At 39.4% G+C, this 12019-nt stretch overlaps 1 protein-coding gene across 1 annotated transcript in view; it reads left to right on the top strand.

The window, feature by feature from the left end:
• The window catches only part of LOC124721961 (lysosomal Pro-X carboxypeptidase), a 58517-nt gene extending 52605 nt beyond the window's left edge, over positions 1-5912 (top strand). The window contains exons 8-9 of the mRNA XM_047247125.1: positions 5245-5432; positions 5645-5912. Coding sequence (XP_047103081.1) covers positions 5245-5432; positions 5645-5846 — 390 coding nt within the window. The 3' untranslated portion in view covers positions 5847-5912. The remainder of the gene's footprint in view (positions 1-5244; positions 5433-5644) is intronic.
• Positions 5913-12019: the final 6107 nt, after the last annotated feature.

The following is a 12019-nucleotide window of genomic DNA, read 5'->3' on the forward strand; positions in this document are numbered from 1 at the left end:
TCCCGATTAGATTGACCTGCCGTATGTTTTGTATGAAAGAAGGTATACCTTTTCGCAACTACATTGACTGATTCTTTGAAACACGCATGTAATGCAGACAAAATTTCGTCGTAGGACAGAGTTGCTACGTCGCGTCGGGGAAATAATTTGACTATCACACGGTACGTTTGTACGCCGACCAAAGACAACAAAAATGGCTGCCACTCGTTACCTTGAATTCTGTAGGCGGCAAGATGGAATCCAAATTGGCGTGACCACTCCGTCCAGCTTTCCAGTGCAGCATCAAAAGGTCGAAAAGTTGGTGCAACAGGGTGTTGTGGCTGCGTTAGCGGTGGAGCGGTGGCTGCCGCATCATTTTGCATTGCCCGTTGACCCTGGACGAGCTGTCCGAGGGCATCCAGTAAGGCCTGCATCTGCTGATTTTGTAAGCGGTAAAATTCAGACAGTACATCTGGAGATTGTGGTGAAGCCATTACACAAATAAATCGGGGCAATATCAATAAGAACGCGGTTGTGCCTCGTCGCCAATGTTTTGGTTGGCAGGAGAGCCAACACCGTGTTACTAGAGGAAGCCAAAAGGCACACGTTTTAGCTCACGCAGGCTGGCGTGAGGTCTGGAACAGGACAAGGAAATTAGAATTTAGAAAAAACGGATGTAGCTGGTGGAATACTTAACTTTAATCCATTAATGGTGAACGTCGCTCTTGACGGTACATGATTCAGTATCAATAGTAACTGGTAATGGCGCCTTGCTAGGTTGTAGCAAATGACGTAGCTGAAGGCTATGCTAACTATCGTCTCGGCAAATGAGAGCGTATTTTGTCAGTGAACCATCGCTAGCAAAGTCGGTTGAACAACAGGGGCAAGTGCTAGGAAGTCTCTCTAGACCTGCCGTGTGGCGGCGCTCGGTCTGCAATCACTGATAGTGGCGACACGCGGGTCCGACATACACTAACGGACCGCGGCCAATTTAAAGGCTACCACCTAGCAAGTGTGGTGTCTGGTGGTGACACCACACATCACATATTAACCTTTCATATGAAATGTTATAGCAACCATTACAAACAAAACCATCACCTTTTCTCAATGACATGTGGACAGGTATGCTGAATGTTAAGATGCAGAAGGAAAGACCATCACAACAGGAACCTGTATCTTATATCATGTACTTGTAGTACTCTACTCAATACAAGGGCACTTCATCCTTATGATGTGTATTGAATTAATCAGTTTACAGTCAACTACCAATTGAGAAGAAAAAGTACAGACAGAAAAGGAATACAGCCTGGGGAGAGCAAATGTAGTGAGATGCAGAAAGAAGAGAAAGGGAAGATGGAGGAAGTTTAATACTGTCGTCTTACAAGGTCGACATTATAAAGCTTTCTAACGTTCTCTATGGCAGTAGATCCTAATTACCTTTTAGTGGCTGTGTACACATATGTAGGCCTAAAGTCATGTAATCCCATTATCAGTCTGATAGACACAGTGGAGATAGAAAAACTTAATCATATGTGGCTTTTCTTCCAAAACCTAAACAAGAGATTCACATCTGTCTACTCTGAAACAAAAACACACTCCTGCCAATGTTTAAAGCTTCAAGCCACTCACTGTCAAACCATTACTGATATTTCTGATTCTCTGCTAGAAGTGGTTCAGTGGGAAAAGAAGGGTAAAACCCTGTAGAACCTCACATCAAAAGGAACATTCTTCCATCAAAGACAGTGGAACGGAGTTAAGTCAGTTTACCCAGCACGGTGCTGAGTTCATTAATGTTCCTAGGAGCTTGGACGTCCTGTTTGACAGTGAAGTGTGACTGCAAAGGTTGGATCCCCTGATTTTTAACCATATGTTCTAAGTATTCAGTATGGAAGAAGGAGAACTTGACTTTATTACACTTTAATCCAGCATCTGAGAGCACTTGACACAATTTCCTGAGATCGGAAAGATGTTCATCAGGAGTACAACCCAAAACCAACTATGTCATCAAAATATTTTGAACAAGAAAGAACTACAGTAGTCAACTGTGATGAATAACATTGAAAAATTGCAGGTGCAGATGCACTGCTGAAGGGCAGCCTCAAAAACTTAAATAACACCATATGGGTATAGATCACAAAAACTTGTGACTGTTCATCCAAGGGAAGCTGAAAAATAAGCATTGTGAAGATCAATTTAGTAACAGAAGCAACGTGTTTCAGGTTTATCCATAAGCTCATCAGGCTGTTGCAAAGGAAAAGGGTCAGTCACAGTCTGTGGATTTATTGTTGCCTTTAAATCTGCACATAAACAATCTGCCTGAAGGTTCCTTTATTATCACCAATGGTGATGTCCACTGACTAGCTGCAACAGGGGAAATCATACCATTGTCCTTCAAAGATATGAGTTCGTGTGTCACCTGATCTCTGATAGCATGAGAGACTGGCTGTGCATAGCAAAACTGTGGTTGAACATTGTTTTTCGTGGTAATGTGAGGCTCATAATTATTATCTTTGCTTAGGCCATCTTGAAAAAGTCACTAAATTCATCACAAAGTTGAGCTACCTTGTCTGTAGACCAGAAGAGTTCACAGAGGGAACATTATCTTGAGTGTGCAAACCAAACAAATCAAATGAATCCATACTAAAAATATTTTTACTGTCACATGAGCACAACATTGTGAATGAAACTGTTTTTGAAATGTCGCAAAAAGTGGCAGGTAAGCTGCAAATACCTAGCACAGGAATGTCATTCCCACAATAACCGGAAAGAGATGCCTGTGACTGATGTAGAGTAGGCTTGCCTAACAGTTCATAAGTGCTATTGTTCAACAAGGTCATTGACATACATGTGTCCAACTGCATACATGTTTTGCCACTGGCAATCTGCGAGAGTGACAAACAGCATATTTGCCTGACACTGAACACAAAACGTGTGTGAGGTATTCACTGTTGCACTTGATTTGAACTGTGTAACACTGGAGTACGAAAAAATTATATTGACATCCATCCATTGACTGAAATTTGTGACAAAATGTGAAGTGAATGTTGCACTTGCAATTTTGCAGACAGCTTGAAGGTGACTTCACTTGCCACAGTGATATTGCTTAGCATCATGGCAAGGACAAAAAAATGGCTCTGAGTACTATGGGACTTAACATCTGAGGTCATCAGTCCCCTAGAACTTAGAACTAATTAAACGTAACTAACCTAAGGACATCACACACATCCATGCCCGAGGCAGGATTCGAACCTGCGACCGTAGCGGTCGCGCGGTTCCAGACTGAAGCACCTAGAACCGCTTGGCCACCCCGGCCGGCCTGGCAAGGACATGCCTGCTGCTTGTGAGCCATAAAACAATGAGGACAGGATTTAACACTACTAGTTTTCTGCATAGCACACTAAGTCTGTTTACATTTCTGCCCTTCCTGAGACTTGGCATGCTGCAGTGCATGAGCTACAGTCACCACCTGTTTATTACGACTACTACTCTGTAGTGCATGAGTAGGAGTGAAATCAAAGTCTACTATTGCACTGTCATATGAATCCTGATGCTCCACTAGTTCCAAAATCTGTTGCAAACTAGGTTCATGATTCTTGAAAAGTCATGAGTTGTAAGCCCCTATAAGTCTGCTACCCACTGCTTATAGGTGTGATTATGTTGTCTCCTCACCTGAAAAAAATTGTTAACATTAATCTGCTCATCATAGTACTTGTCTAGAGTGGCAATTTGTTTGTCATAAGGAAAATATTCAGGGCAAATGGTAGGGAAGAGTTTGCAGGCAAGCTGGTAGACAGACACTCTGACTGTCGCAAGAAAATGAGATTTCTTGTCCCTACCTTCAATATGACGTGCCTTCATGAGGTTGTTGAACTGTGCACAGTACTAAGATCATTCCAGTACTGAGGAATAGGTGAATGCTTAGACAGTATGCAGAAATGATTAGAAGCACACATGATCTGAATGGTACTATAACTTTACTTTACTTGAACAGCAAGTCTGAGAGAGGGTCTGTTGATCAGAGCCTAATCCTCATAAACAATCCCAATACAGAAACCCTACTATAAACTGTTGAGGCTTCAGCTGACTCTGCTTTTAGACTGGTAGTCAACTGGGCTGGCCTTGTCGTGGTGTCTTCTTATTCTGGACTGGTGGTGGTTCTACATGCACATATAGGTGGAGGTGTGGCTTCAAGGTGGCTGTGGATTAGTGAGGGCATCATGCAGTTTACTACCAACCTTGGGATGTGTTGTGACTGGTGTGGTATTGATACTGTATGACACCACAATTCCAGCTCTGTGATTCTGGGCTCAAAGGAACTGTAGAGACTGGTGCTCTAGGAGTGTGTTTGAAAGTCTTAATGGAAAATGACAGTTTGAAGTAAAAAAAAAAAAAAAAATTGCGACCAGTTCCCTAAAGTATTCTTCAACTGCCTGGCATTCTGTACATGAGAGAGCATTTAGATCACAGGTTGGTACAATCAATATCAGCTCCCTTACAGCATTATGTCAGTTTTCAAAGTTTGTAATTTCAGTTTTTAATGAGTCTCATGAATCTTAATCATTTTGTTTTTTTTTTACAGTGTATTTGTTTGTTACTTTATCTGATTTTTCTTTAGATTTGTTTTTATTATACTGCTATTCAGATTTTTTCTTATACATTAAAAAATCTAAGCATACACTTGATTTTCTCCATTTGTTTATCAACATGAACCATGCTTCTGTTCAGCAACTGCAACAGGCAATACATCTTTCTCATTCTTTGGCACACTACTAAACCTAGTTGGAAGACCATGCTTTGAAGTTCATAGGCTATCTCATCTACTTCAGTTTTGTCACATATTACCCCAGTTGTGCATGTCAAATTATGCATTCTCTTCTTTTTCTCTTGCTATTAATTAGCTCTCAAAATGGATTAATTATTTGGATAATCATTTCCATTCTATACTGAGCTTTTTCTTTAACACATCATGTTCTCATATTTCATTGAGCTCTATATTTTGATACTGACTATTGCATTTTTCTTTCCAAATGTTGTCCTATTATTCCACCTGTGACATTCCACACTATCACATTTTGCTGTCTTGTAAGAAACAGTTAATCGGAAGCTCTGAACTTCATATTTTCAAATTTGAAATTTCTAATCTTTCATTGAGTTCTTTAATTGATTTGTCATACATGTTACTGTTGTGACAACAATAAAAATTCCTTCCGTGTGTTTCTTTAGCAAGTAAATGCAACCTGTTCAGTCTGTGTTTCTCTTCCTCAGGCATGTACAGAAATGGTGATGCCAATGTGTTCCAATGGAGTTACAGATATGTTTGACAAAGTGAAGTGGAATTTCACATCATTTTCACAGTCTTGCTACAAGAAGTGGAAAGTATATCCCCAAGCAGACTTAGCTATAAAAACATATGGTGGAAAGGATATATCCACAGCATCAAACATTGTGTTCAGGTAGCCTTATAATGTATTTCATATCTAAAATACTTCTATGTCAATGTCTTTTAAAACATTTCGAGCATGTCTGGAAATTTATATCATATCCTTCTGCTTATACTGATCAAAATTTATTTAGGTAACTGAGTATTAATAGATTTTTATATTAGTATTTGACCAAGTAGTATTTGTTAAAATTTGTTAATAAAAATTTTTTCTGTGGAAAACAGCAACGGTCTCTTGGATCCATGGTCAAGTGGTGGTGTTCTGAAAAATGTCTCAGAGACTGCAGTGGCAGTTCTTATTCCAGAAGGTGCTCATCATCTTGACTTGAGGGGATCCAATGAAGCAGATCCTTCCTCTGTGAAGTGGGCTCGACGGTTTCATCAACGCTCAATTAGTTCATGGATAACTCAACATTATAAGAGTTGAAAACCACTTTGTACTTCTGTTTTGTGTGTTAATCCTGAAAATTAAAGTGATTTACACGCACATTAATTCCATTATGTGTCATCGTTACTCATTGTACACTGATCGTTGCTGTAGTGGACTTTGTAATCGATGACTTAAAACATCTTAATTAGTTATATCTAAATGATACTATAGATTATATAAAATTAAGACAAAATATTATATCTACTGCAAGTAAGAAATGACAGTGTAACAATTAACAGCATCAGTAAGTTTTCCAATCTCTTCCTTAAGAAACAACTTTTTATTTATCATAACATCATTCACAACTTTTGTTTTTACATGAATGTAATATTTGTTTGAAAATTTGGTAAATTCATAAAGTCTTTTTTTAGTTTATTGTTAATAAATCCTTTTCTAAATGACAATCAATTTGCCCCACACTTTTTTGATGGTGATCAACAACAGTGCCATAAATGAGATTGCTAACACATGCCAGTGCAATGGAACTTGGTGATTCCAATTCCGGTAATGTTAGAAACTTTCATCACCACTATTTGGCTGGCAAAGGGAGAAGAGATGATAGAGTACAGTTCTTGATCACCAGGTACTGTACTTATCCTTGATTAGATGGTTGAATCCCAGACCACTCCACAGTATCTCAAGGAGTGAGGCATGTGACACTCTTGATGGTGATTCATTCTTCAGATGGGATGTTTAACATCATGTGTCCATGATATTACTCGAGAGGAGCTAGCTATGTGCTAGCATCAACATTCACCCATTATCTTTCTTTCTAAATCAGCAACATAAACTCAACATTACACTCAACGTACAGTCACTATAGTGAGCTGCACTAAACAGCTACACTTGTAATGCATTTCTACGTTCTGTGGTCTGTGTTAAATGAAGTGAGAGAAAATGCAACAAAGAGCAAACTTAATAATGTAGAGTTGAGTGTTAATAATCATATTACTGAATGAAATCTGTTCCCAGAGTTAGCCAAACCACTGTTTCTCTTAACAGACAGTATTCTGGAAGAAATAATTTTTCCTCGTGTGCTAATACTGGTTGTAGTCCAACTTTTGGAAAAGAGAAGTGGGGGGGGGGGGGGGGGGGTTAAGAATGTTTAGAACTGTCGTTCTATTGCCTTGCTTTCAAAATGTAGCAAACTGATTGAAAAAGTAGTGTTTAAAACGCTCTTTGACAACAAAAGACGTGCTAATATTTTATGATAATGTTGTTGTATAATATATTATATTATCTAACAATATTATGAGAAGGAAAGGTGCTACTCACCATATAGCAGAAATGCTGAGTCGCAGATAGGCACAACAAAAAGACTCTCACAATTGTAGCTTTCGGCCATTTAGGCCTTCATCAACAATAGACAGACACACACACACACACACACACACACACACACACACACATATGCAAACACAACTCACACATACGACTGCAGCCAACTGAAGCCACACTGTGAGCAGTGGTAACTGGGTGGGGTTGAGGAGGAGGCTGGAGCGGGGAGGGGGAGGGGGAGGGATAGTATGGTGGGGATGACGGACAGCAAAGTGCTGCAGGTTAGACTGAGGGCATGGGAGAAGTGGGGATTGGGGGGGGGGGGGGGAGGAGTAGCAAAAAAGGAGAGAAATAAAAAGACTGGGTGTGGTGGTGGAATGATGGCTGTGTAGTGCTGGAATGGGAACAAGGGAGGGGCTGGATGAGTGAGGACAGCGACTAACGAAGGTTGAGTCCAGAAGGGTTACAGGAACATAACGTACACAGTACCTCCATGCATATCAACCCTACTAACCACCAGCATTACCTCTCCACTTCAACAGCTGCCATCCATTCCATACCAAGAAGTCCTGTCTGTACAGCCTAGCCACCTGTTGTTGTCGGATCTGCAGTGACAAGCAGTTGCTCTTGAAATATACCGAGGTTCTCACTGAAACCTTCACTGACCATAATTATCCTCCCAACCTTGTACAAAAACAAATCTTCCATGCCTTATCTTTCCAGTCTTCCACCACCACCAGAGTCCCACTGTCCGGCCACAGAGGAGCATTCCCCTCATAACTCAATACCACCCAGGTCTGGAACAACTGAATTACATTCTCTGACAAGGTTTTGATTACCTCTTGTCGTGCCCTGATATGAGAAGTGTCCTGCCCATTATCCTTCCCACCCCTCCCACAGTGGTATTCCACGGTCCACCGAACCTACACAATATACTTGTCCGTTCTTACACAACCTGTGCTCCTAGTCCCTTACCTCATGGCTCATACCCCTGTGATAGACCTAGATGCAAGACCTGTACCATACATCCTCCCACCATCACCTACTCTAGTCCAGTCACTCACATCACTTATCCCATCAAAGGCAGGGCTACCCATGAAACCAGTCATGTGGTCTGCAAGCTAAGCTGCAACCACTGTGCTGTATTCTATGTATGCATGACAACCAACAAGTTGGCTGTCCACATGAATGGCCACCGACAAACTGTAGCCAAGAAACAAGTGGACCACCCTGTTGCTGAACCACTGTCAAACATGATATCCTTCATTTCAATGACTTCTTCACAGCCTATGCCATATGGATCCTTCCCATCAATACCAGCTTTTATGAATTGCGCAGGTGGGAACTTGCCCTGCAATATATCCTACATTCCCATAACCCTCCTGGCCACAACCTTCATTAATTGCTGTCCTCACCCATCCAGCCCCTTCCCTTTTTCCATTCCAGCACTACACAGCCGTCATTCCACCACCACACCCAGTCTTTTTATTTCTCTCCTTTTCTGCTACTCCCCCCCCCCCTCCCCCATCCCCACCTCTCCCCTGCCCTCAGTCTAACCTGCAGCACTTTGCTGTCCACCACCCCCACCATACTATCCCTCCACCTCCCAGCTCCAGCCTCTTCCTTACCCCCGCCCAGTCACCACTCGCATCATACGCTGATGCTGCTGCTCACAGTGTGGTTTCAGTTGCCTGAGACTGCAGTCGTGTGTGTGTGTGTGTGTGTGTGTGTGTGTGTGTGTGTGTGTGTGTGTGTCTATTGTTGATGAAGGCCTTAATGGACAAAAGCTACATTTGTAAGAGTCTTTTTGTTGTAGCTATCTGCAACTCAGCATCTCCGCTATATGGTCAGTAGCATCGTTCCTTCTCATAATATTGTTACATTCCATCCTAGATTTTCCATTGTTTGATATTAGATTATCTGTAGCACAGTTTCAAAAATTCCTGGAATACTATGTCAACAGCAGTTCAGCCGATCATTATGAAACTGAAAGGACTTACGATAAATGCCCAGCAACAGAAGTGTCCTTAAACCTCTCAAAAATGTTTGATATATTTCACTGTTGTGTTCTGTTATCTAAAGCTGCACATAATGATGACTGTAAAAGTCATGCTATTAATACAATGATATTAAAAAGTTATTAAACAGTACTCAGAAGTTAGATATGATGATGGAGAAGTAATAGAAAGGATAAGGTTCACAATAAGAAACATACATTTTAGGATTAGATTGGATTCAGTTTTCGTTCCACAGGCCCAAAAAATGAGATGATTCTCGTGGGTGTGGAACATGTCAGAAAGAATAAAATAAAAACATAAAACATTTGAATATAGTACTTACTACCCTGATCATTTATCAGGAGATTGTCGAATAGGTGAATACAATGTGGTAAACTGGAACAGCTGATATTTACAGAATTAACACGCTGCCAGAATGAAACACTGTTACACACTATTAATAAATTTATCATAAACAAAATACCTAATCTTGTCTGTTGTGACCAAGTGTTGTCAAAACTGAAATGTAATAGACATTTTTACTTAAGCTGGTTTAACAGTCTCTGTTAAGATATTCATCTATAGAGTTGAAGGAGTTGCATACCAAAAAGTTATTCAGACTCTGTTTAAACCGTGCTGTATCTGAAACCAAGTTTTTAATGGTTGTTGTCAATTTATTGAAAATGTGTGTTCCTAAATATTGGACCCCTTATTGGACCAAAGTAAATGATTTTAGGTCTTTATGTAGATTGTTCTTATTCCTAGTATTGATACTATGTATTGAGCTATTGGTTGGAAATAGAGATATATCACTTGCAACAAATTACATTAAGGAATAAATATACTGAGAAGCAGTGGTTTGAACACAAAGTTCTTGAAGAGGTTTCTACATAATGTTCTTGAATTTACACTGTAAATGATTCTTATCACAAGCTTTTGCACCCTAAAAACTTTTTCTCAGTTTGATGAGTTACCCCAGGATATAATCCTATATGACATATTAGAATGAAAGCAAACAAAGTATGCTAGTTTTTTTTATATTTTATCTCCTACATCTGACATCATTCTCACTGCAAATACAGACTTGTTTAGGTGCTTAAGCAGTTCTGTGGTATGCCCTTCCCAACTGAATTTATTATCGAGTTGAAATCCCAGAAGTTTAACACTGTCAACCTCTTCGATCTGCATGCCTTCATATGTTATACATGTGCTGGAAGGAAATCTATTACAGGTTCTGAACTGCATATAGTGGGTCTTCTGAAAGTTTAATGACAGTGATATTTATTAATGTCAGTGAAAATTTGATTAGCAGCTATTTCTAAATCTGTACTTGACTTGCTACTTATTGCAATGTTTCTATCATCTGCAAACAAAACAAACTTAGCATCTGGCAATATAACAGATGAGAGGCCATTAATGTACACTAGAAAAAGCAGTTGACCCAAGATGGAACCTTGAGGAACACCACATGTGATTAATTCCAAAGGTGAAGACTGACTGTTACTGCACAGGTATTTTGCAATAACACCCTTTGTTTCCTGTTAGACATATGAAACTCAAACCAATTCGCAACATTGCATATTCTAATTTATTTAAGAGAATGCTATGGTTCACACAGTCAAGGGCTTTGGACAGGTCACAGAAAATGCCAATAGCCTCTAATTTATTATCTAATGAATTAAGTAATTATCATTGCCAATGTAAATAGCTTTTTCTGTATCAGAACTCCTAAGAAATCCAAACTGTGACTTGGACAATATATTATTTCCAGTCAGAAGCTTAAGGAGACACTGGAACACAGCCTTTTCAAATATTTTTGAGAAAGCCGGCAAAAGTGAAATTGGTCGATAATTTGATGGTATCTCTTTATCACCCTTCTTGTAGAGAGGCTTAACTTCAGCATATTTTAACCAGTCTGGAAATGCTTTGCTGATAAGAGATTGATTACACAAATAATTAAGATAGAACGCAGCTCACATGAGCACTCTTTGATTAACTTTGTTGATATGTTATCATACCCACTGGAATTCTTAGATTTTAATGATTTTTTGATGGATGCTACTTCTTTGGGTGACATATCATTTCCATTTTACTGAAGTTATTTTTAAAAACTGGTCTCAGATACTCCATTGCAGTGTTCTTTGAACCTGATAACGCCAAGCTGTCAGTAACAGAAATGAAGTATTTGTTTAAGAGGTTTGCAACAATACATGCGCTTGTTACCAAAGTCTCATTTATTTTTAGAGATATCTGTACTTCTTACTTTTTGGCCCCACCTGTCTCTGCCTTCACCATATCCCATACAGTTTTTATTTTGTTGCCTGATGTAATTATCTTTTTCTCATAATAAAGCTGCTTAGATTTCTGGATCACTTGCTTCAATATTATGCAGTATTATTTGTAATGTATTACAATTCTAACATCAGAGCTGTTCTTAGATACTAGATACAGTCTCCTTTGTTCCTCAAGAGTCCATCTTGGGCTCATTCCTGTTTGGGGTATGCCAATTGTTGTTTTCCAGGTACTGTATGGCAATATACCCCTCATTATGCCAACAATACATCTGGCATCTACTTGGCAGATAGTACAGCTAATCAAAGTACATAACCGCATGGGTGTTTATAAATTATAAGAAAACATTTCAAGAAAGACTATTCAATAATTAATCCAGCCCAAACAAGTGTCATTTACATTAAACCAGATGCATCAAATAAAGAAATTGCTGTGAATGAAGAGATCACGGAATCCATCTGTTCAGTATATGAATATTTGAGTCTGTACAAAGATGAGAGGCTCTCATGAAAACAAGTTTATTTTTCAGAAGAGAGCCATAAGGATTGTAACAAAAACATATTATCTAAAAATATGTCAAATAACTATAATATTCCAATAATT

This window comes from Schistocerca piceifrons, chromosome X (genome assembly GCF_021461385.2).
Source record: "Schistocerca piceifrons isolate TAMUIC-IGC-003096 chromosome X, iqSchPice1.1, whole genome shotgun sequence".
Lineage (NCBI taxonomy): Eukaryota > Metazoa > Arthropoda > Insecta > Orthoptera > Acrididae > Schistocerca > Schistocerca piceifrons.